The sequence below is a fragment of the Colletes gigas genome, unplaced genomic scaffold (assembly GCF_013123115.1).
Source record: "Colletes gigas isolate AHSC1104 unplaced genomic scaffold, ASM1312311v1 Colletes_gigas_Sc00007, whole genome shotgun sequence".
In the NCBI taxonomy this organism is placed as follows: Eukaryota; Metazoa; Arthropoda; class Insecta; order Hymenoptera; family Colletidae; genus Colletes; species Colletes gigas.
The window spans coordinates 10,199,626-10,224,385 of record NW_025106636.1 but is presented as its reverse complement, the minus strand read 5'-3'; the positions used below and the strand labels follow the sequence as shown (position 1 = coordinate 10,224,385).

General features: G+C 41.3%; 1 protein-coding gene across 7 annotated transcripts in view; it reads left to right on the top strand.

The window, feature by feature from the left end:
• The window catches only part of LOC122396135 (venom dipeptidyl peptidase 4-like), a 203,844-nt gene that overhangs the window by 84,759 nt on the left and 94,325 nt on the right, over positions 1-24,760 (top strand). For all 7 annotated transcript variants that reach the window (XM_043394280.1, XM_043394279.1, XM_043394276.1 and 4 more), the window contains one exon: positions 21,768-21,820. In XM_043394280.1, coding sequence (XP_043250215.1) covers positions 21,768-21,820 — 53 coding nt within the window. The remainder of the gene's footprint in view (positions 1-21,767; positions 21,821-24,760) is intronic.

Here is a 24,760-nt window from a genome sequence, read left to right as displayed (position 1 = left end):
CACAAAAATATAAATGCCTCGATCGATTCGAAAAGCTGCTTGCAATTGCATTTAGTACTAAAATAATATTTTTTTATTCGAAAAAGGAACGACCGCGTAGCCTTTGAACCTGAAATCTCGGAAGCAGTATAATTCGTAGAGGGTGGGAGGTGGATGGTTGGTTTCGCAAAAAGTTTGGTAAGCGTGGAATGCAAAATAGGGAAGCGGAGTTTGATCATACCGCAGATTCGTTTATCGTCGCATCGCGGACCGAAGAGCCACGGGTATTCGGCGGCGCTTCTGTTCTCCCTTTTTCCGCCCGCGGATCAACTGTTATTATCAATGCAGAGCGCAATTTGCATCCGTTCGCTACCGGAGCAATTGGCGTTATTAAACGACACGGGCCGGCGGACTCGATCTAAATCGGTATTCCCGCGACATTACTCATTAAACGAAGCTGGCAGCACGTGAAAATGCAATTCGCCCCGTCAAGTTGAAAATGAAAACGCGCGAAACGAAGACACCGGGCCGACCAGGGAAAGCCCCTGTTTCAAATTAAACGCGAGAGAGTTCCTGGGCTACAGGACGATCCAAAAAATGCGCGGTGCAGTTCATGGGCGTGTTCTGTCCCATAAAACTCACGAAACGAATCCTAGATTCGAGTCGATTAATTCGATTAATGGAGAATTACTTCAAAATAAACGTGGGAGTGTTCCTCGACTACAGGGTAATTCAAATACCTCGTAGCTCAATTTATAGGCGTGTCGTATCTCGTAAAATTCACGAAACCAGCGTCAATTTGTGGAAAATTGCTTCTAGTCATTTAATTTAGAAGGTGATTGAACAAGCGATGTGACGAAATTTGTGGCCACGAAATAATGAAACGAAGCTCTAAATTCGATTTTAATCGAAACCAAGCGTGTCATTTTATGGAAAATTACACGGTATTCTATAAATTAATTTCTGGGCAGCTGGAAACACAAATCCCTGAAATGCTAAGTTCGAGGTTCAATTACAAACGAAACTCTGCATGTAATTTTACGACGGATTATATAAAATACTGAAAATTAATCTACGTGGGGGATTAAGAGATAACGTAGCTAAATTTATGGGCGTTCTGCTTTTTGGAAAATTATGAAATTCTTCTAATCCAATTGTCGTTGTACCTACTACCAAATTAATCACGGTGATTACAAATTAGCGTGACAGAACTCGTAGACGTTTTCTACTCCCAGAAAGAACTGTATCAAATATTTTCATCGATCTGGTTGAATATGAATTTTCATCATATCGCAAAATATCAACGTATTATATTTCTAAAAGTTTCGCGCTTCTTCACCGGCATTTCCGTCTGAATCCGGCGATCCGAAATATAGTCGTACATTTCCCTGACACCCAGTGTATTCGTTTGGGAATTGCCACGGGGATTCGCTTGTCGTTCTGATAAAAATCTGCATTTTCCGCGAACAAAAATTCCGTCCGCGATTCTCGCGTCGTTCCGCGGCGCCCCGAAACGGCGGTAAACAAATTTTATCGTTTAATCGTCGCGCGACAGCCGCTCAAAATGAGCGAAACGTTGAATAAATTTAATCGTTTAGTCGCAATTGCTGGTCGGGACGAGCATCGATTGCCTTGTACGAAATAATTATTTGTCACTAGCTGCCCCTGTCGAATGAAATTTTCGCGTTTAAACTTTCCCCTGTGATGGATGGGACACGCGCAGCCCTCTCGCGGGGGTCGAAACTTTTTCCATGTTTGGAATTTTCCAACCACGATTATTGCCGAGTCTTGTCACTTTAATATTCGACAGATTTTTCCATCCCCCCCCCTCTCCAGCGTCGTGTCGGAGCGACGCGTTCGAAATTTTTCAGGCGGCGTACCCGCGTAGAAAATTTTATCCGCAGCGTTCCATTATTGTTAAATTCGCGACGAAATTTAATCGCGAACTTTTAGTCGCTCGGCAAATTTTTTTCATATCCTAGCCGAACAATCTCTCGCGAATCAAATTCGGTTTTCAATATTGCGGAACCGTTTAGCCTCGACGGTTTCTCAACGCGGGCGATAGAAAATATTTAATCGACAAATTCTCATACGCGTTTAATTTAATCGAGAAAATCGCGAATTATTCGAGGCTCAAACATCGTAAAATTACTTTCTCGGTAACCTTTGAGCCTCGCCGGGAAACTGAATTCTCGCGGCACAAAGTGTTACGTTTAAAAGGAATTAAATACGTTGTTAAATATGGTGTTATTATTAATTCACAAAGGGGAATATTTCATTGAGTAGATCAACTGTACAGAAAGCAGGTCCCTATCTGACTAATAGTTTCTCAGAATTTACGTATTGTCACGTATTAAAAGAATGAATAAATGCAATTTGGTGTGCAAAATTCCCAGAAACTCTTTTTGAAACGATTTTTATATCGGATAATATAGTCTACGTCCAAATTTCGAAGCTGCAGTGTTTTGTCGGGCGTGGCAAAATAACGTGGCGAAATGCTTAAAATAGTTTCCGGAATATTTTGAACACACGTCGGAGATCGGTAGACAAGGTGGCAACGTTTCCTGCGGTTTTCATCGAAGCAGAAACTCCTCGAGATGTTTTTAACGCGCTGCCATCGATTTCCCAAGACCGGAAACCGAAAAGTGGAACGCATTTGCGATACGATAACCGCGACGTTAAACAGTCGGCGCTCGATTGTTCTAAAATATCGAAGCTTTTCGATATTCCGACTTCTCGCGAGGAATCTCGTTTCGCAAAAATATCGTGGGAGAAACTCGACGAGCAACCAACCGGTGCGCCGAATAAACTCGTTAATTTCAACTAGCTTATGTGTTTATTTGGTTTTACGAGTAAAGCGAATATCAGGTGTCCGAAAGTTTGAAATTACAGTGTATTTTGTTGAGAACGGGGAAACAGGAATATAGTTCACTTTCGTGGCCATTGCACTACGGTGCATTCTTTTTCGGATTTAGGTTATATAAGATCTGGAGTTAAATTGGCAGGATAGTAGTAGACGGTGTCGAGGATTATTGGCTCACTTGTTCGTCCATTTAAGGATTCGAGAAGCCTGTGAATCTGTCTTACTAGACTTTAGAAAGCGATTAGTAAAAGATCCATCGATTTCTTAACGTCGTTTGGATGGGCTTGCAGGTTTTTCTGGGCTCTCTTGCCAATTTCCAAGGGTTCAGGAACAGGGATCCGCGTCTTCGAATCTTTCGACGTTTCGAAAACGTCTATGTGGTTGCTAGGCACCCTAGATATTCTTTGGACTCTTTGAGGAATCACGAATCCTCCGAGCTTTGTAAAACTCTTGGCATTCCTTGGATCACGCGAAACTCCTCGGGGTCCTAGCGTTTCCCTTCGATCTTTCGAGGCTGCTTGAATCTTTTGGAGATTTTGGTCTTTCTTGGATCTCTTAAGAGGCCTAAGAGTTCTTGAATCTCGCGGAGATCCTCGAAAATCTCCCCCGAAGCCTCCCGTGTTCTTCAGATCGCTTAGAGTTCTCTGGATGTTCCGAGGATTCGTTAGATCTCTTAAGAATACTTTGGTGGTTCTCCGTTTTACGAAGTGTCTCTTCAATTAGGACTCTTTTTAGGTGTCCTTGGAGCCAGAGATAAGCTTTTATTTGGATCAAAATTTCGAACAACGAATAAAAGATAAACTTCTTATCCATCGTCAAATAAACAAGCGAAAATGTCACGTGACGTCACCTTTGCAGAAAATCTCCTTTCAATAAGTAATTACTTGGAAATGCATACGTTGAATTCTTGAAGTCTTGAGTCGTCGAGTCTTCGGCAGTCCATCTAATCTGAAATTAGAAGCAACGAAAGTTGGAACGCACAGACGTCTGTATTACAATAGAATGGAGGAGAATGCTGGTACGCGGAACACGTGAGTTGTGGTTATGCGGTATGCGGGCATGCGAATAACCCGGAGGAAGATTGGCTCGCAAGGCTGCCATCGAATAGAGAGCGTTTGTTGAAACGATCACGCGAAATGAACCGACCGAATTTCCCAGCGACTCAAGCACCTCCAACGATCACCTTTAATGGCTCTTTCCTCGCGGTCTTCATGGGGTACGAGCGAATCTAGCGCTGCGAGCGTTCCACCGAATTGAATAGTAATTAACATGTCAAGAGTTCTTCGTCGAACCGTCAAATTTATTGCAATGCTCTATCGACGTTGAAAAAGCTTTGCTATCCTGGAAAAAGAATGGCGCAGCTGTTACTCTGCTCTATACTTTACACCAAGAGGGAATTCCAAGAGTTAGAGCAATCTTCTTCACTGTGCTTAGCGTGAATTCTGAGATAGAGCATGCTATTAATTCTATTAGTGGTTGTATGTTATCTATATTTGGCTAGAGTTATCATTGAAAAAGAATGGTGCAGGTGTTACTCGACGAAGCTCTATACTCTGCTCTATACTTTACACCAAGAGGGAATTCGAAGAGTTAGAGCAATCTTCTTCACTGTGCTCGGTGTGAATACCGAGACAGAGCATGTAAGATCGATAATTTTGTTCTCTTAGTGGTTGTATATTGTCTGTATTATATCAGAACCCATTCTCAAGATTATTACAGTACACGACAATGCAGTTCTGCACATTGAAATCTAAGTTCAATGTTATCTACGCGAAACGCTGCATGGAATAACGATTCGGCGGGACCGAGGGAATAACTGTCTTAGAATCACGCGGTCTACAGATCGCTGATAGTTCATTATTTCATGAATAATGCACTATCAGAAACCAGCGGCGTGCTTTCTCGCGTTGCAAATATAAAATCGCGAAAATAAGACGAGTCGTGGAGTTCTTCGATATCGCTTACTCCGGACATTTCCGCGTGTTTCGCGTACACGACGCGCTCATTTCAATCTCACTGCACACGTTTGCAAACCGTAAACGGAGTATAAAGGACCCGAACGGTGGCGAAACTGGCGGGTAACAGCCAGTAAAGAATATAACTCTCGTTCACATGCTTCCGCGAGAAATTTGATCGCTCGTAGATAACAACGAGAGGGAAGCAGCAATTACCTTCCCGATCCCGAGTAACGAACTTTTATTTATTGTGTTTCGAGCAACGAGCGCAAGAAGTTACCCTCCGCAAGGTGTGTAGCCGTTCGAGTCACGCGATCGCGGATTGCGGCGCACGGAAAGGGCGCACGCTTTAACGAGCAATGCTCGATATTTTTTTCCCCCCCTCTGTCGCGTGCAATTATGCACGGCACGCGTTCCCTTGTCGGGACAATTAAATCTAAAACTCGGGTGCGCCAGCATTCTCGTGACCTGTGCATAATGGACGACGAGGGAATCACGAGAATTCTCGTGTCTCGCGCGCGAACCGTTTAGACAGGAGCATGTAACGTAATTATTATCTTTGCGCATGAAGGTTATTATGCATCACTGTGTACGCGTGCGAGTGTGTTTCGATAATGGTGCTCGACAGCGTCGAAACGGCTTGGAAATCGTACACACGGTGATTTACCAGAGTGGCGCTTCGTGGCAATCGCGGCAGCTGTTCGATGTAAGCTCTTTGTCCCGTTCACCGACACAATTATTTTTAGACGACCAGGCGATCGGTTCGGGGCTCGAAAACTTTTCAATAACATCGGAGGTAGTGGAAACCGGTCAGAGATTCGACCAGTCCTTGCTCCAGGGCCATCGAATCAATTCCTAGTTTGACTTTGTCGATAGAACGCCGAGGCGTGCGGCGATTGTTGCTCCTAACTGCCCGAACGATTGTTTAATAACGTTATGGCGCCTTTCAATGATTCGTATGAAGGGGATTTTCAATTTGTTGGAGATCGAACAATAGTCTATTGGTACCACGTTTGAAAGACGTGTATTATACACGTTTGATGGAGTTTGCTCCGAAGTTGGCACAGTCAACAAACACAAATTAATTAAGTGCACCAATTCGCGTACGATGTATGGTAACGCAGCAAACATTTTCATACAGACGTCTCTTTACACCTTTAAGGAATTCTGTCTTTCGATTCTAAATTCATTATTAGGAACCTATTGTCTCTATCCATCGCTCCTACGATCCAATAGATCCTGAAGAGGTCGTACAATAGTCTATTGAGTCTTTGTTCGAAGGGCGTGTATTATAAACGTCTGATGGAGTTTGGTCCGAGGTCGGCACAGTCAAGTATTACAAATTGGGTGCACCATATCTTTCGATTCTAAATAGATTATTTGGAACTTATTGTCTCCATCCATCGCTCCTACGATCCAATAGATCCTAAAGACCGTGTAGCAATATCTGAGCTAGTACCCCGGGCAATCGAATCTTTTATACTCCTAAGAGACTCCGGCTTCAAAGCAGAGACACGTTATTTTCCCCAAACATCGGTGACACTGGGTCTTGCAATATCCTCGAATAGACTCGAACCAGTCTAAAAATCATCCAACAATGCGCGTCCAGCAATCCATTCCCAACAACCTCTCGATTCTAGTTGCCCAGAGGGATTTTACCCGTGCCCCTCCGTGCTCTGTCTGATCTTCCATCCCACGGTCAATCGCGTTCGAAGTTTTTTCCACCGTGATCTTTTTCTATGTATCTCTCCGGGCAATGAGTGATATCGGTGGTTCCTGACGAAGTCGACCATTAAACGTTCGTCCGTCGATGGCGTACCTTCGTTCGCGCGTACAATCACTTTATTCTGCGTCGTTGCACTATGACCTGGAACGGACCAAGCCCGAAACCACAAAATGAAAGTTCACCAAATATTATTTTCGATCGTTCTTTTTATCTGTCCGGCTTATAAACGTCAGACGTGTTACTTCTTGGTGTCTACAGTGTGCTTAAAAGTATCGGAATAACTGCATCTAGGTCTGATCTTAGTTTTTAATTGGGGGGGAAAAATGTATTACGACGCATGATCTTAAAATGACCCGAAGTAGGGAAAACAGTAAAGGTCGTTTGAAGGTAAACGTCATCATCCAAGCGATATTTCACGAAAGCAATTTTCGCCCGTCGATTTCTCTGAATTCGTTTAATCGAGGGACAGGTCTGACGTTTAATTTTGCATCAAGATCTGGCAATATTTCAGCAGAAACGTCAACGGCGGTCTTAAATCTATCAGGTTTGGATATACGGGTGTATCTTGCGATCAGTTCCACAGCCCGTTCCTGGAGACCTAGTTTTCCCAACGTTATCCAAAGCATCGTATCGTTTAACGTGCTACACAGTTTGACAACAGACCATTTGTGGATGTTTCAAGATCCTCGGAAATCTCCCGATAAAATTTTTCCATACACCGATGCAATTCCACCCAACAATGTTGTTTTCTTTGCGAAACGACCAGAACGCTCTTACAGCGAGAGTACAAAGTGCTTTTATAACGAAGAAATCCAAAAAACTTTCAAATCACGTGCATCCTTTGCTCTTTTTTTTCAAATAATTTATCAAGCCACGAGCAACGCTCTGTTTAGTCTCTTGAAACATTGAAAACAAATTGTGTTTTACCGTTTGTAAGGTACTGTGCCGTGTAAAGCGGTTAGTTTCGGTCAATTTTTGTCGATTTTAGCCCACCGTGCGTCGGGTCGGAACGAAATTCGCGGAAAAACACGCGCGGGCGTTGGTGCATTAGGCAATTGAATCGCGGCGGCGTTTAAGGTGGTCGTTTTTGTCGCCGGGAGTGCATAAATATGACCGCGGAATCGAAACGGTCTACTCGATATCGCGGCGAGATTTATTGCCTTTCGTTCCTTTATGCCGCGAAGTCTCGGCCGCCAGTACCTGGCCCCGCTTGTTGTTGCGATATTCTCCACGGAGTTGGAGTCGAGAGGACCTCCAGAGTTTGGAGAACCCTGGCCAAATAGGGTATGGAGGCTCTTTTGTTAATGGCTGAAGCGTTCTCATGAATTCATAGAGTGACGTTCGGTATTGACGTCGTGAAACTTTTCCCCTGGCCCTACGCGGTTCTATTTTACAAATAAATAATAACGTTTCATGCTTGTTTCATTCTTACGATTCGAGCACTTATCGTAAACTTTAAAGCAACCTTAAACGGTTCACATTTATATAACAGATTTCCTCGCTTGTTTATATTTGTAAAATACACAGCAGAACTTTCATTATATGAACAGAACTCCTACCACAGTACTGTATATAGACATATTATTCGTCGTTGAGTGAGAATGAGAGTACCGTCCATAAAGAATCTTTTAAAGTAGATGGCGTCAATGTATCGCGCATCCACTAGCTGCTTTTGAGGTTGATTTTCTCAAAAACCATGTGTCGTACGAAGAAAATTCACCCTGCATTTCAAAGGCGCTGTGTGACGATGAAAAAACCGTGATTTTGATCGTCCTATAACATTCTGATTCTTTGTAACAAACATGAAATGGATTCGTCGAGTAACGGTGACATCTATGCACAAGAGGAAACAAATATGCCCACCACTCTGAATATTCATACGGACACTTGTGTCTCCCAAGTTAGTTCATATAACGGAAGTTTTACTGTGCTGATTAAATCTGGACCATCTTCTCTTCTAGAATTAATTTGCAGAGAATATTGTAGGACGTGTCTTTTTGGGGCGACATATTTTCTAGTGCCTGAGCAACATTTTCGCAGGCAGAGGAAGGTTTGCTTCGCAGGGTTCTGGAACGATGATTTATGGCCATATCGTATTAGTTCCCCGCTGTGTTTACGAGAGCCGCTATACATATAGTTCCACCAAGTGTACCTTCCTGGCTCGCGGAACAGTACAGTCATAAAGCGTCACCTTGACACGTAGGTCCGGATAAAATCGACCCTTTTAATTAGCGAAAATGTTCCGCGTCCGCTTTGTCCACGAGGAAATGTCTACTTGCCTCTTCCAGAATTTCGACGCGCCAATCACGTTCGACACGCCCGAACCTCAGGTAGGATCGTCACGGAAAATTTGTAGTCTTTGGGCGGACGTCGACGATCGTCGATCGTGGTTAGGAGCGAGATATTTGCAAAGCAAACTGCACGCGTTTCGTTATAACGTCAGAACCTTTGGGACGAGACGACTTCAATCGTAAGTAGGTAATTTAATTATTTCGAACAAAATTTGCCAAAGTTAGCTTACCGTCCATTATAGAACAGAATTTATTATTCTCATCCAGCTGACATCTCTATTATTCACAGTGTGTTTAAAGATAACGTAGTCTTAGCTTGGATATTCTTGAATTGTAAAGTTGGTCGGTTCACGCCTTTTTCATTATTCAGTTTTCAGTAACACTTTTAATCTATTACTGTCTCCTTCAGATATGTTTAGAAATTCCATAAAAATATATATCAAGGATTTATAATTTAGAAAATTATAATAGGTGTATTTTAGCTGTATTTTAGTTATCCACGCTTGGCTACGCCCTTAACTGCGATAGTATTGTTCTTTAACTTTTGTGTGTTTGAAACTTTACTCGCCTATTTGCTCTAGTGGAAACTAAATTCGCAACGAAACTATTTCCAACATGGTATGATTTACAATATTATTGTAATGGATACGGCCGCGAGGAAATGTTATTCCGAAGTTATGGTATCGCTTATAGATTAGGTACACGCATAATAGAGTATTTAGTTTGCAGATACACGTTTGTTAGACAGAATATCGACTACTTTGTTATTTGCATAAAGACCAAAAGTAATTTTCGTTGCGATACAAAAACGTTTTAGGCGTTCGTTATAATTTTAAAAATAAGCGAAACTGGTTTCTTAAAAGCTTTGAAACGTTTGTGTGTTAAATTAATTATCGCAGGGCCGATTCGTTGATATTTTTTTCCTTATTTAGAGTTATTTGAATTATTGATAACATAGCACTCGTACTTTTTTCTCGTCGTGCGAATTACAAAAGCTTGGCGGAGCAAAAACGAGAACAAGGAAATGGAACACGAATCACGAAGCGTCGTCGTTGGTTTTGGTAAATAACAACGCGCCGCGAACCAGCGAACGTTGAACGAAGATCTTTTTTGCATTTCCACCGTTGCAGTGTTGACACAGCATTTTCTCTACAACCAGAGAAAGGATCCTGTTTCGCAATTTTTTCCCCCGTGCTATGCAGATTATTTCGATAAAAAAAAATAAAAGAATAGCCGCGGATTCATCCAATGGAGATTGACCTTAAAAAAGTGCCGCTCTATTTTCCAACAAAATTTTGTTACTCTTTTCGTACGTCGTTCTATCGATTTTCGAAACGTTTATGCCGCGGTGGCTCCGTTCGTACGTTATTATTCTAATATTTTGCAAAACAATTTGATGCACAAAGCCCGCGTTAAAATTAATATCGCGGGAGCCATTTGTTGTTTCTCTTCGAAATCTAGATTAAAGGAAAATATGCATATATCTATATACTCGATGTTTTCATAATATTTACGAACATAATTCCTGAATCGAATTTCCCGACAACACATTTCGTTAATTATACACCATTGTATAAATGGAAAATTGAAATAAATACGAAATCATTATTAGCGATACCGTATGCTCTCGTACCGAGTTGTTATTTCTGTTTATCGTTTGCGATCGTATTTTTCTGAAATTATAGCACAGTTTTAGCAAGGTTCTGACTCTTTTTTGTCATTATTAAAAATTTCAAAACATTAATTTCACCTCAAGTTGAAGAACAGTCGTTCAGGAGTTACGAAAACAATCGAGCAAGGTTAATCAAGCAGCGCAACGAGTATAATAAATCAATGAAAGGAAGCATACATTTCTACCTCCGTATGGTACCACCGTGTACAGTATAGCGCTGGCTCTTTTTTTTACAACTATCATAAATTCGCAATTTTATAGCATTCATATTTTTCCTATGACCGAGATTTATTCGCGCGAGAGAAACGATGTAATATTTTTAACTCCATATTTGAAGTTAAGATCGTTCCTTCCGTTCGATCGCGAACATAAAAATTGCGAGTCACTTAATGGCGTAATTTTTTAACTTTTCGTCTGGTACCGTATCGCACGAAAATCTTTCGGCTCTAAGTTCCGAAACCATAACCGGCGATCATTAAACCACTCTGCCGCGGTGCATTAAGTGTCTCGAAGCCGGCTGCACTTCATCGTATCTAATAATCTCTCGAGATTTTAGTTTTTACAGATTCCAACATTTTTACTATAATTATTCGCGATTAAGAAACGCGGGAAAGACTTTTCCTCGAAATTACGGGCAAAAATGATTAAGAATGTTCTAGAGCGCACCCATTAACATAATGATCATTTTTTAATACGCAGCGATTCATTTTTCATAATAATAGTTCTCGTTAATGATGTTAAAAATTAAATTTTGTCTTCCCAAATTTAGAGGCATTAGAGAAGTCACCATATCAAGTTTCTGGTAAATCTTTTTTTGTGGAACAATTTGATATTTCGATTATTGGATACGGAAAGGATTAAAGTTGAAAACGGTCGATGAGGAGGAGGGTTCAGGGGGTTGGTGACATGAGCGTTTAGGGTGACGTTCGAACGGCATGGAACGCGCGGCACGTGGTGCGTACACGCGACGGAAACGAAGTTTCGAACGCGTAATCGAAGCTGCAAACGCAATTACGCGAAAATAACCGCAGCGGTGGTTGCGTCTTGTGCGTTCACTAGGACAGTATTGATCTTCTGCGTATTTCCCGCCCTCCCCCTTCCATTCCACCCTCGCGCTGTTCCTCTACGTACACCGTCGACGTATTATCATTCCCGTGGACGTTTTGTTTATACAAAAGCCCGCTTTGCCGGTCGCCGACGATTAATTAGCTTTACAGGAATTCCACGGGATCGGTTTATCAGAATTTTCGATCAAAATTTGGCGAAATATCGTCCACCTCGATTTATTCATTTTTAGATCCCTTCTTTCGATCTATTTCCTCGACCAACTGTCCGTCAACGATGCAATTTACTTGAATTATCATTAGGGGTGGATCATCAAGAGTTGAGAATCAGGGACATTTCAATTAGATTTTCTACTTGAATTTTCGTATTCCAACAATGGAATATTGTGTCAATTTTAAAATGAATTTTTTTTTAAGAAATTTAATTTTTAAGTCTTAAAATCTTCCGTCTCGTCCAGCTTCGTTGTTGACGACGTGAATTCGTTTCGAGGGCGAAATCGATTACGACGATTGATCTTTCCTCGTTACTGTTTCTTTTGGTTTGTTTTGTTCTAATGGATTTTTAATGACAAGATTCCTTTTAAGTGGCGGGGAAGAGGGGGAGGAAGGGGACGTCCAACTAATTTTCTCGACACTGGCGCGCAAAATGACGAGGAACATTCTTCGTTCAATCTCTGATTTTTCTTTCTGATTGCGTTTTAACGGGTCGCTGGTGACGAGAATGTTTGGCGGAAAATTAAATTTTGTTACTCGATTTCGTTTCGTCGTATGATCAACAACGAGAATAATTTTTGTTATCGTTTTGTTTATGGTCCGTTTCCACGGATTATTGGAGACGAGATCGTTTCGGGGAAAGGATTGCATCGTGCGCTGCATTGTTTTTAACGCCATAAATCACTTCACTACAACGAACGCACAGCGTCGTTTATTCATTGATAATTCTCGTATACGAATGCTTGGCGATAGAAACAATTTTCCTAAAATCCCATGTCAAAGCTGAGATTATTAAAAATCGTTGAAATACATAGAATGTCATAAACGCACAGATGTCTGTGAACGTTTCTATCTGAACAAATTCCAAGGGTTGTTGTTACGAGATGGTTCCAAAGATAGTGTAAATTAATGCTTCGTGCGGTGGTCACGTTTTGCCATCGCAGATATTATTTTATAAAATTGTTCGTACGAAACAGATGATCATATAAAATTGTTAAAATTGCCTCGGTGTCACGTATCTCCCTTGGCGTTATTATACCTGCAGTAATGTGTTACACAAATGTAATTAGTTTCCAGGATATAAGACACTCCCTTTGCTTTGTCGATGTTTCGATTAACGATGTTCTTATGCTCCGCCGGTTTGTAGGATATCCTTCATTACGTAACCATTATTCTATCGATTGAAGTTCAACGAAATACTGTTACGTACCTGAGAATAGCGCGTTTAATCGTATCATTCTAATTCGAAGCATTCCTCCTATCCAATTATCGAAATTCCTTGAAACGGTGCTTTGAACTTTTACGAAACATTTTCCTCTGCACGTGAGCAGCGAAAAAATTTCGTCTCGTAGAATGTTCTCGTGTAGATTCGTTGCGTAAATGAAACTTTGTTTAATAATTTCCACAAAAATCAGTTTTCCAAAGGCTTTACCCTAAATTTTAAACAAGAGTGATTTTCTTTTCTACTTACAACTAATTTAAAACCCTTTGTATGCGTGGATCTGACAACGCCATCTACCAAAAAAAATGGCGTGAAGAATCACGCATCCACTTACTATTTTTGCGGTCGATTTTCTCAAAAACAGTGTGTCGTACGAACAAAATTCACGCTGCATTTCAAAGGGACTCCGTGACGATGGAAAAGCCATGATTTTGCTCGTCCTATCGCACTCCGATTCTCTGTAACAAACATCAAATGGATTCGTCGAGTAACGGTGACATCTATGCACAATAGGAAACAAGTATGGCCACCACTCCGCGTGATTGCGTCGAAATGTACAAACGACGAATGTCCGCGAGTCGCTCTTGGAATTTCGGCTCTGATAACGAACACAGTGTTTCGGGAAGCATGGTATTTTCTGACGTCACGTACGCCCATTTTGAATTTCACGAATTTCATCGTTACAAGCAAGGGCACGGTGAGGCGCCGTTGCATTGCAAATTGCGTTCGTGTTGTGCACGCGATTATGAAGAATTTACAGTCGGGCGGGTTTAAGCTTCATCCTTATGAAATATTCCGGGGTTGTTTGTTTGTTTGATGCTTACCACGGATAAAGGGTATGTTCCATTGGTCGGGCGCGAGCGGCGTGCATATTTTAATGACGGATCCATTATTCGTGGATCTTAACGCAACTTAAATGACCGTATTTACCCTGTAACGTAAATAAATGGAAGCGACAGGAGCCAGTTTCTTGGTTGCTTCTCCTTTGCCTTTTGTGGCTGAACCTTAAACGTGATAATAGCGTGGATACAAATGCTTCTCGTGGAATTGATGATTATCTTGGTATCCAATCTGTTCTACAATTCCGGATGCACGGATACAGCGAGTTGCACGATCGTTTGAAAGATTGCACGCGTCGAGTAAAACTAAGAAACGTCTGAATTCATTCTTGTCTCGTGGCGTTGAAAGATTTCCGTCGCAATTTTTTAATTTGTGTCGCCCGAGATATCGTTTTTAACAATGTCAACGGTGCTACGGATGAACAATACAATTTTAGATTTGATGGAAATGGATGACAAGTTCAATTGGCCCGCAGATGGGAAATTAGTTTAAAATCGAGTACGTATAACGTCGAATTTAACCACAAATCTAAATTGACAGCAAATTAGAGCTCGCGGGATCGAAATCCGGGCGAAGAGACGCAGTTCCAGTATTGAACGAAAGAACCGTAAAATTTCAAATTGAACCCGAGATTATATTAGGCGAGCTGGAGATTTAATTACAAAATTGCGGCGGTGAAGCCTAGAATTACGCAACGAGTCCAGGAAGCTGTGAAATCCCATTAGCCGATCTCAGATCATAACACCAGGATTTCAAATTTAATCCACAATAAGACCACGAATATAGAAACTGTAAAATTCCGGCCCGACCCGTTATATTAACAGAATCAGAAGGTAATTAGGTCATCAGTTTACGCAGGTGTAAAATTGTAATTTGATCCGAGATAATGTCCGCGGAATATTAGACCGCATATATAGGAAACATTACAATCCTAAATTAATTCGAAATCAGGCGAGAAGAAGTCGCGCGAAACTGGGTCGCAACTTTGTGATACTGTAAAATTATAATTTTACCTCGGATGGAAGCTGCAGGATACCGAGTTCAAGGGGTTAGATGAGGGTAATGGGATGAAAAATAAGGTAGTATTTGGAAATTTTTTTTCAAGAGGTCTACGTAATTCCATCAAACGATCTTCTATTACTCGAAAGTACCGTATATTAAAATTTAAATAATGAGATTCGCCGGAAATATTGGCTGTTCTATATTACCATCGACCCGGTGAAACGCGTTTTGAAATATTAAAAATAAATTTTCTTGACATTTTAATACAACCTCTCTTGTCAATACCCAGTAGAATAATTATTTTTATATGTCATTATAATAAAGAACAACTAGCGAAGCTGATCTTTTGGTCGATTCGGTGTTCCTGGCTGCCCTGTATAGTTCAAAATTGCCACAAAACTTGGTGGCAAGTCTCTGGCGCAATAAAATCACAGTTTGACCCGGGATTAAAGGTACAGGGAGCTCTCAGTCCGATAGCGCGAGCGATCGGAATAGTTCCGAGTCCCAAATTGAGTCGCGCAAGTTGCAGCCGCAAGACCCGAGGTTGTCCCATACTATTGAAGTTTACGTAGTTCGAAATTTAATTACAAAATGGTGGCGTTCCTGTTCCGCGTACGATATCAAAACGAAACGCAGCAAGTTCGGAATCGAACCGCAAATTCAAAGCCGTGTGCAATCCCGAAATTCGACCGCGAAATCCCAGTCGCGCGATCCCGCAAAGTCGACCGTGCAAGGATCCACGAATCGCGTCATAAAATCGCGGCTGTAAGCCCCGGCGAAATCGGCCCGGGATATACGCTTCGGGGGCCCGCGAAATTAAAAAACAAATTCCCCGCGATATCAAGATTTAGCTTGGCTGTCGCTTCCACGCGGCCATTATCTTTGACCTGTAAATCAATTTTCGTTGCCGCCCGCTCGACCGAAAAATCCGCCGCGAAAATATTTGCGAGAATCGTATCTCCCTTTCCAGCCTGCCGCCGTAAAATCCCGTTCGATTGATCGTTACTGCGCCATTCATGACGCTGAAATGTAATTAATTAACTTTCGTCCGGCTGTTCGATAAATCGTTCGTTTTTTTACTCTGCCCGCGCAGTTTTTCCGCGTCGGAGAATTTCGGTGCGGCAGCGACGCGATTTGTTATTCGACGCTAATGGAAATTATTTCGAGCTCGCGATTTTCTTCGACGTAGACGAATATTAGAAGGGACGTTAGTCGACGAAGGACAGCTCTGTGCGTCTATTTTCTCTAGTTAGAAAATTACTATGGCTTCTATAGTGAAATCGAATACATTAGCGGATTCTCCGTGAAAAAGTTTATCGAATTTGAGGAATGCAATTTTGTTGTACGGGGTTTTGTTCTCGAGAAAATTGACTTTGAATGTGCGCGGGGCGCGCTAAGATGGCATTGGCGTGCACCGAAGATATTGGATCTTCGAAGTCGATTTTCTTGGTAATAAAGCCTTGTACGGAAAAATGTTATACTAGTTTTCGATTCATTTTTTTGTGGAGAATCAGCCTGACCTAGATTAAAATATTCCGACTAGAAATCCCGGTGATTTTTAGAGCCCATCACCCATGATGAGAAGTTTAGCCAATGTTCTGGACATAAATATTTAATTTATTGGAGCTGTCGTCGTTCCCATCAAAGCTATCGAACTCTTGTCAGACTTCAATTGCACTCTATGTACATATTTCTATGTATATGTACCGCATAGATGAATAAATAAATAATTTACCAACGTCGGTCTCCAATTACGTTCCATCTTCGATACGTCCATCGAGGCACAAATATGTGTATATTTTTAAAGTATCGATCTCATTTTGTTTCGGTCCTCTCTTCGGTAATAATTGGAAGCGTAACTTTACATGTCAATAAATAAAGGAAGGAAAGACAAATGTGCACAGATATGTACGTGGTCAAATTTAAAACTGTTCGAAAGCATTTACCTGGTACTGTACACTTCGCGAGGCCTATTACTCAATTCTTGAAGTGTGGCAGATCTAAACACGGAACGAAGCAAAGACAAATGGCGACCACCAGCGCAAATCTAATGGCGATGGTTAGCAGTTTGATCAACTGGCGCGTGACACGATGGGAGTTAGGGAGGGGGCAGAAAGTGCGAATTGTCCGGCAGAAATGAGTTCGTGGTCGATAATCAGCGCTCGTGCAACACGTTAAAGTGGCATTATACCACTCTTATCGGGCCGACATGACGTACGGGACTGCGTCCTGAAAGAGTTAATGGTGGCAGAACTGCGTGGGGCGAGAGAGAACGCGAGCGTCGTGAATCCTTTCGTATCGTAGCACGGTGTCGATGGCGTGTTCGATGCTATCGCCACCCATGATCCCCCATCCCAGTTTGTTATTTATTACCGAAATCCGGCTGTTTTTTCGTTAATCGATCGCGGCAGAATTTTGTGTGTTACACGAAAGATAGCAAGTGCCGGGTTTTTCGATTCTATAACCAATCGCCGGGACGATACAACCGTGGCTCCCAGAATATTTCAGTCCCCAGAATATTTGGAATTCCTCGGAGTATTTAGGATTTCTCAGAATACTTGGAATTCCCTGGAGTATTTGGGATTCCTCAGAGTATTTAGAATTCCCCAGAATATTTGGGGTTTCCCAGAGTATTTGGAATTCCTCAGAATAATTGAGGTTTTTGAGTGTATTTGGAATTCCTCAGAATAATTGGGGTTTCCCAGAGTATTTGGAATACCTCAGAATAATTAAGGTTTCCCAGAATATTTGGAATTCCTCGGAGTATTTAGGATTTCTCAGAATACTTGAAATTCCCTGGAGTATTTGGGATTCCTCCGAGTATTTAGAATTCCCCAGAATATTTGGGGTTTCCCAGAGTATTTGGAATTCCTCAGAATAATTGGGGTTTCCCAGAGTATTTGGAATTTCTCAGAATAATTAGGGTTTCCCAAAATATTTGGATTCCTCGGAGTATTTATGATTTCTCAGAATACTTGGAATTCTCTGTGGTATTTGGGATTCCTCAGAGTATTTAGAATTCCCCAGAATATTTGGGATTCTCCAGTGTATTTATAATTCCTCAGAATAATAGGGGTTTCCAAGAGTATTTGGAATTTCTCAGAATAATTAGGGTTTCCCAAAATATTTGGATTCCTCGGAGTATTTATGATTTCTCAGAATACTTGGAATTCTCTGTGGTATTTGGGATTCCTCAGAGTATTTAGAATTCCCCAGAATATTTGGGATTCTCCAGTGTATTTATAATTCCTCAGAATAATAGGGGTTGCCCAGAGTATTTCGAATTCCTGAGAATGATTGGGGAATCCCAGAGTATTTGGAATACCTCAGAATAATTAAGGTTTCCCAGAATATTTGGAATTCCTCGGAGTATTTAGGATTTCTCAGAATACTTGGAATTCCCTGGAGTATTTGGGATTCCTCAGAGTATTTAGAATTCCCCAGAATATTTGGGGTTTCCCAGAGTATTTGGAATTTCTCAGAATAATTAGGGTTTCCCAAAATATTTGGATTCTTCGGAGTATTTATGATTTCTCAGAATACTTGGAATTCTCTGTGGTATTTGGGATTCCTCAGAGTATTTAGAATTCCCCAGAATATTTGGGATTCTCCAGTGTATTTATAATTCCTCAGAATAATAGGGGTTTCCCAGAGTATTTCGAATTCCTGAGAATGATTGGGGAGTCCCAGAGTATTTGAAATACCTCAGAATAATTAAGGTTTCCCAGAATATTTGGGATTCCCCAGTGTATTTATAATTCCTCAAAATAATAGGGGTTTCCGAGTATTTGGAATTTCTCCGAATGATTGGGATTTCCCAGAGTATTTGGAATTCCCCAGAATAATTGGGGTATCCCAGAATATTTGGAATGTCTCGGAGTATTTAGGATTTCTCAGAATACTTGGAATTCCCTGAAATATTTGGGATTCCCCAATCCCGAGAATATTCGAGGATTAAAAATGTTCGTTTCAGCCTCCACTACTTCGACGCTATAGCTCGGTTCAATTTCGTGGAACATTTTATATCTATGATACTTTTCGAGCTCAGGTTATGATATTTTTGTCGCCGGGATGCAGGAATTGATGGAAAAGAGGTCGTCAGATATTACGGGACAGAAATAGAAATTTTGCGTTCTATTCAGTCATGAAAAATATATGTACTCTTCGAGTATCGGACTTCGCGCAATATCGAAATATGAAAGGAAACGCGAGAGCCATTATTGCCTCGCCGGTGGAGGTCGATGGGAAAGTAGCATTCGAATTTCTCGCGGAAGAAAAATTACAACGCCCTCGATAAAGGCTTCGGGTTGGATCTATGGAGCATAAGGGACGAATTCTGGAGTGCTATAACCACTTACATTCCCAAGGATAAGGACTGCTAGGGTGATCTCAATACTCGTTGCTGCTACGTAGCACTTATGTTCTTTCTCAAACGGCGTGGAACATACTAGGGCATTTCCTCTGACTGCAGAAGTACGACAGTACTTGTTAAAGAGAAAAGAACGCTTGAACGTTGAAATCCAAGCTTTGTACTTTTGAATTTATCTTTATTACACAAGGGAGGGGGTACTTTTTGGCACTTGGAGCTCCAAATGTTACTTCACCGACAATTTTACCAAAATCATAGTCAAAACCAGAGTCAGGTTTGCCAAAGAGGTCAACTACGAGGTCGAATCAATTTTTGATGGCTAAATGCTCCATCGATCATTCCTCGGTTGTCTTGGCTGAGTAATTTTTGTTTTTTTTAAATTTACTTGCCCCGCACACGCATTCTTACAATCTCTCTAAGTGCTCGAAAGTCCATCCCGCTTCTTAGAACTCATTGCGGTAATTAAAAAACTTTCAACAAAATGTACAAAAGCACAGAGAGAAAAAAGGAAAGCAAAGCGGGAGAATAAAGCAACGTGACCCTTTCAAAGAAAATAACGCTTTAAAAAAAATGCAAGAAACTAATGAATATTAAATAAAGGTGAAAAGACTGGAAATACAGTAAGAATAAGAATAAGTAAACGTAAAACAGGGGAATTTAAAAATGTGCCTTCGTTAAATAAACATAGACGGAACGACGTACGAAGAAAAAATGTATGAGAGCTCGTTTCCACAGCTTCTCAAAAAGAATGATCGTTCCGTAGATCGCTTGTTCGCGACCTGACTTGGAAAATTCCACTTGGGATATATTTTCTACTGGTATGGCTAGTATATGGAAAATACTATTCAGACATTCCATAGTCTCTGCTCTTTTTCTTTAAATGAAGATCATCCTGCTTAAAATTATTTTTCATTAGGTTTTCAAATGTATAATATTTTTTGGGTCACTCATTTGTCAGTACTTTAACATGTGAATATTTTTATTTTAATTTATGAATGGATAAGACCATCTCAAAAGACCATTTATATACCAGCCATGTATTTTCTCTTGCCGAATAATTTCAGAAGAAATTTGCGTGCGGTTTAAAATGTATCGCGATGAACGGGATCGCAGTATCTTTCCAACGATTTCTCATCGCGGAAATTATAATCTCGGCGTGACTCTATTCCATGCCCATTTTTATCGTAATAATCGGCAAAACCATGAAATACTCTTCTCTTGATCTTGGAATAAAAATTCTGACGTTTTCATGTTTCATTCTCAGTTGATTTATCTTTCGAGTGGAAGGATATTATGAAAAATGTATATTATGAAGCCTGGCGAGGAGCATAATGTATTGTTCCACGGTGAGATAAAAATGTTTAATGTCAACGTGATTTTATTTCACTGTGTATTGTAACGAGCGAAAAAGCATTGCTCTATTTTTCATTCGAAAATAAAATTTGTCGTTTCGGTTCCTTCCTGATATGCCGATAAATTTTATTGGATTTCAGATACACCGAATAACAGTGTGATATTCCTTCGATAAATTTGATTTTATCGTTTACGCGTGTGTGTAAAATATATGTCTCGGTACGGTTCAGTATGTTATAACACACACAATACACTATTTTGAACATAATAAAACGGAAATCACGCTTCCAATTCAAATTCATCGTACTATACATATTACAATACAAGCGCAAATTTTAATCAGTTTATACACTCATTAACACATATATACAAATATTAATTACACTAGTTAAAATATATAAGCGTTAAATCAATACTTTTCGTAACAAATGTGTCCCCTTATAACCGATAACAGTTTTTCAAAATTTTGAATAATTGGTATAATTTTGTTTGCTGGAATTATTGTCAATAGTAATCGTTTTACGTAAATAGGTTTTTAATTATTCATCTGACGGTTATTCGAGCTGAAATAACATAAAGAGAGGCGTGGTTGATTTAGTTGCAAGTATCCGAATTGGGGCATCAATAGACATACAGCCCTGTATCATGGGAACCAACAGACCGACCATCTTGAAATTTGGCACACACATAAAATAGATGTCCCTCTATCGCCGGAATAAAAAGAAACCAAATATCTGCAGAAGTTTTTTCCCCATAGCTCATAGAAGACACAATTTCTATTAAAAAATCGAATTCCAACTTTAACATGCTGTCATGTCTTCAATTTTCGAAATTTATTAAGTTCTCTTAATTCACGCGATAGTCGCATTTATTCTGACTCAGAATCTCCCTATTTTTTCTAGTTAACGTGACCAGGACGGAAGTTATCGTGCCAAACGTGGTCATTAGTATTTTCGTACACCCCGCGTGCAACCTTGTCCCACATGAACAAAATCGATGATTCGTACTTGACAAAATTCCAATCGTTCGTCGAAACGGAAACACGCACGTGCACGAAGTTTGAAGTTCGTGCGTCGAACGGTCTCTTCGTAAAAAATTCTCGAACGTCCCCCAATTTTTTGAGGGTCTTCGAACAAGACGTACCCTTTAAAAAACGCGACGAGCTTTCACGCGAACACGGCTGATAAACATTCACCGTTCCTCTTCTTTCTGTTGCAGCTCTATCGGCACTCGTACCTGGCCCACTACAAGATCGTGAACCTGACAACCTTGTAAGTAAACGAGCCGCGCACAGCCTCGGGCCATTTAAGATAATCGTATCTCAAACTTATTCCGCGGCTGAGTTTAGATTTGCATTTTAATCTTCGCGCTACCGGCGGCTGGCGGCTTGCAAATTACGGCCAGCCCGCGAATTTCAGGCCTTCTTAAACGCGAACGGAGGGGTCCCGAGGTTTCCGCCATCGGCGAACTTCGCCCTCACGGCATTCTGGACGTTAATTCGCCGTTTAAGAGTGCTTATATCACGATTAGCCTGGCCCCGCTGCTCGACCAGGATTCCTTTCCACCCTCTTCGCCACTGGTTTAACCCCCTTTCCCAATTTTCTCCTCGCCCCGAAGGACCAAACTTTGCCAGAGATCCGCTTTCTATTATTTAAATCTAAGATGCTCCATTTTTAAATCCACCCTCTCGAATACCTTCGAAACCGTCGACGATACAAAAAGCTTTCCCTAAGTGTACGCGAAGCAAAAATTTTTTGTCTCGTCCAAACCCGCGAAATAAATGAAATTACATTCGTATCGTAAACAGCAAGCGAAGAGAGAGTCTATATAGCAGCGAATGATTACCATATCCTTGGAAGAGGATACCGGTGCGCGTGGCGAATTCTTCCGGTCGGAAGTCGAGGAGAATTTACGGAAGCTTTATATAAAGTTTCGAGGCGGAGGGGGAACGGTGTCTTTTTTTGGAAAAAAAAAAATGGAACAACCAATATTGTTCGAAGAGTTCGAAAATAGTTTCCGGGAGAGGGGGGGAGGGGGGGACTTGTTCGCTCTTTACGAGAGTATTTTAAACTTCAGCCCTTCAACTTGGAGTTATACGATGACGGTGGATGAAAGCCGTCTTTCAAACTCGGAGAGAATACCGCGCTCGCAGGGAAACGCCGCCCGGCGCGGGAACGCGTGATGCTCCCTGAGTTATTCTTTAATGACTTCCGGGGAATATTTAAATTTGTCACGGCGCCGTGAACACGAGAGACTTCAATTATTTGAGCGTACAGAGTCTCTAAATACAGTCCCGGCTAACTACGTAATCATAACTTTGGGTTCTTTGGAGAGACATAGTTTCTGAATATAGTCCTCGCCCGCTTTTTGGCCATAACTCCCCCCCCGGCTAACTGCAGACATCATTACGGCCACGACTGCCACGGATACAGCCGGAAACCGGTCTCTAATTTATTACTTTATCGTTGCCCTGCAATATTTACGCTGATGCGTTCAAAAAAATACCCGGTTCGTTCAAAGACCCCACTGAGAAACGTAACTTTTTTAAAGGATATTTACACGTGAAATATATTTTCAAAGTCGGTCCACTGTCAGATTCTGGTCGAACCCCGTTAACTTTGCTCTCAGTGCCAAAGAAACTACGCCTCCTTATACAAATCAGTATTATTTATATTACTTCTCGTGCTCGAAAGTTTGCTGGCCCCTTCTTAAACCGGCGCGGTCGACGCTAAGAAAAATGTTACGTGGCCAGCATTTTTTCACAACTTTTCTGCCCCTCGACGACCCGGGGAGCTTTAGAGCCGTGAAAGCTTCCTCCGTGCGCGGTCTGAAAAAAAAAACTTGCGAGAACATTTTCGTCCGGGGAGAGAAGCTGAGAACGATTCGTTACCCTGCTAGATTCTTTATCATATACTCCTGTGGGCGCAACAAACGATCCCAATTAGCGATCGGGAACAAAGAAGAGAGGGACCGTCTTCGTTGCTTTGACGTCGGGCGCAATTGCAGCGAAATTGCTGCCGCGAAAGTGGCCAGAATTACAGGGTAGAAAGAATGTCAAGCTTCAGAATTATCGAGTTGTAATTGCGAGGCCAGCTCTCGCCGCGTTGCTGGTTAAAGAATGGTGTCAGCTCATTTGCGGCAGACCTTTTTCAACATATCAGGTCATTTCACAATACTTTGTGTGTTCTCCACTGCTCCCACGGTACCTAGAATTATTCCAGACTTAACGTACACCTAACACTGCCACTGGTCGAGTCGTAATATGCACCTGGAGCTGTAGTTCCCAACTTAACCTACACTTGCTGACCTAAAAGTAACCCAGACCTACGGTATACGTAACGCTACAGTTGTCCCAGGTCTATCTGGACCTACTCTTTAAGTTATTTTGGACCTATCAACACTTCATATGTGCCTAACTGTTTCAGATCTAATACACACCTGCTGCTATAGTAGCTCTAGATCTATTCTAGAGTTTCTAATATAGTTGTTCCAGTCCTATTCTAGAGTAGTGTTATAGTTGTCTCAGTTCTATTCTAGAGCTAGATTACAAACACCCCATACCTACTTCTCTAATTAATCAAGACCTACCTCATACTTTACATAAACAGAATTGTTTCAAACTTATCTTACCTATTCTATCTGGTAGTATAATCACAATCGCGTCTATTAAAAACCTATTATTCAAAAATGTCGCAAATGGTACAGTCCACGTACGAACATCGTACATTTAAGAATGTTTCCTTTCTGGAGTGATTTATGAGTCCGTTGGTTGTTCGAAGGATCACTTTGTTTGCAGGGTGACGTTAAAATAAACAAAATGGCGCTGAGAATTACTCGCGACGAATAACGGAGTCGTGAAATTACCTGATAAGTTAAGAACAAAAACTCGTGGGCAGGGCAACGCGCATGAATGACTCCGAAAACGTGACTGGCACGGCGAATGAAGTGGCGCGCAAAGAACCGTGGCGGTCCGAAGGGGGAGGGGGTGAAATGTTACCATTTCTGCTGGTGACATTTTTCTTGACCCTCGGAGACGCGCGGACTGCTAACAACGAAGGAAATTTTCGACAACGCGTCGAAAATGAAATTCGCGTCGGGAATGTTTGATGGAAATTAGAAAATAAACTTGGAGACGACGGGAATGGCTTCGCCGATAATATCGAGGCAATTTTCTGGACGGTTTAATTAATTTCGCGCGATAAGGTATATGT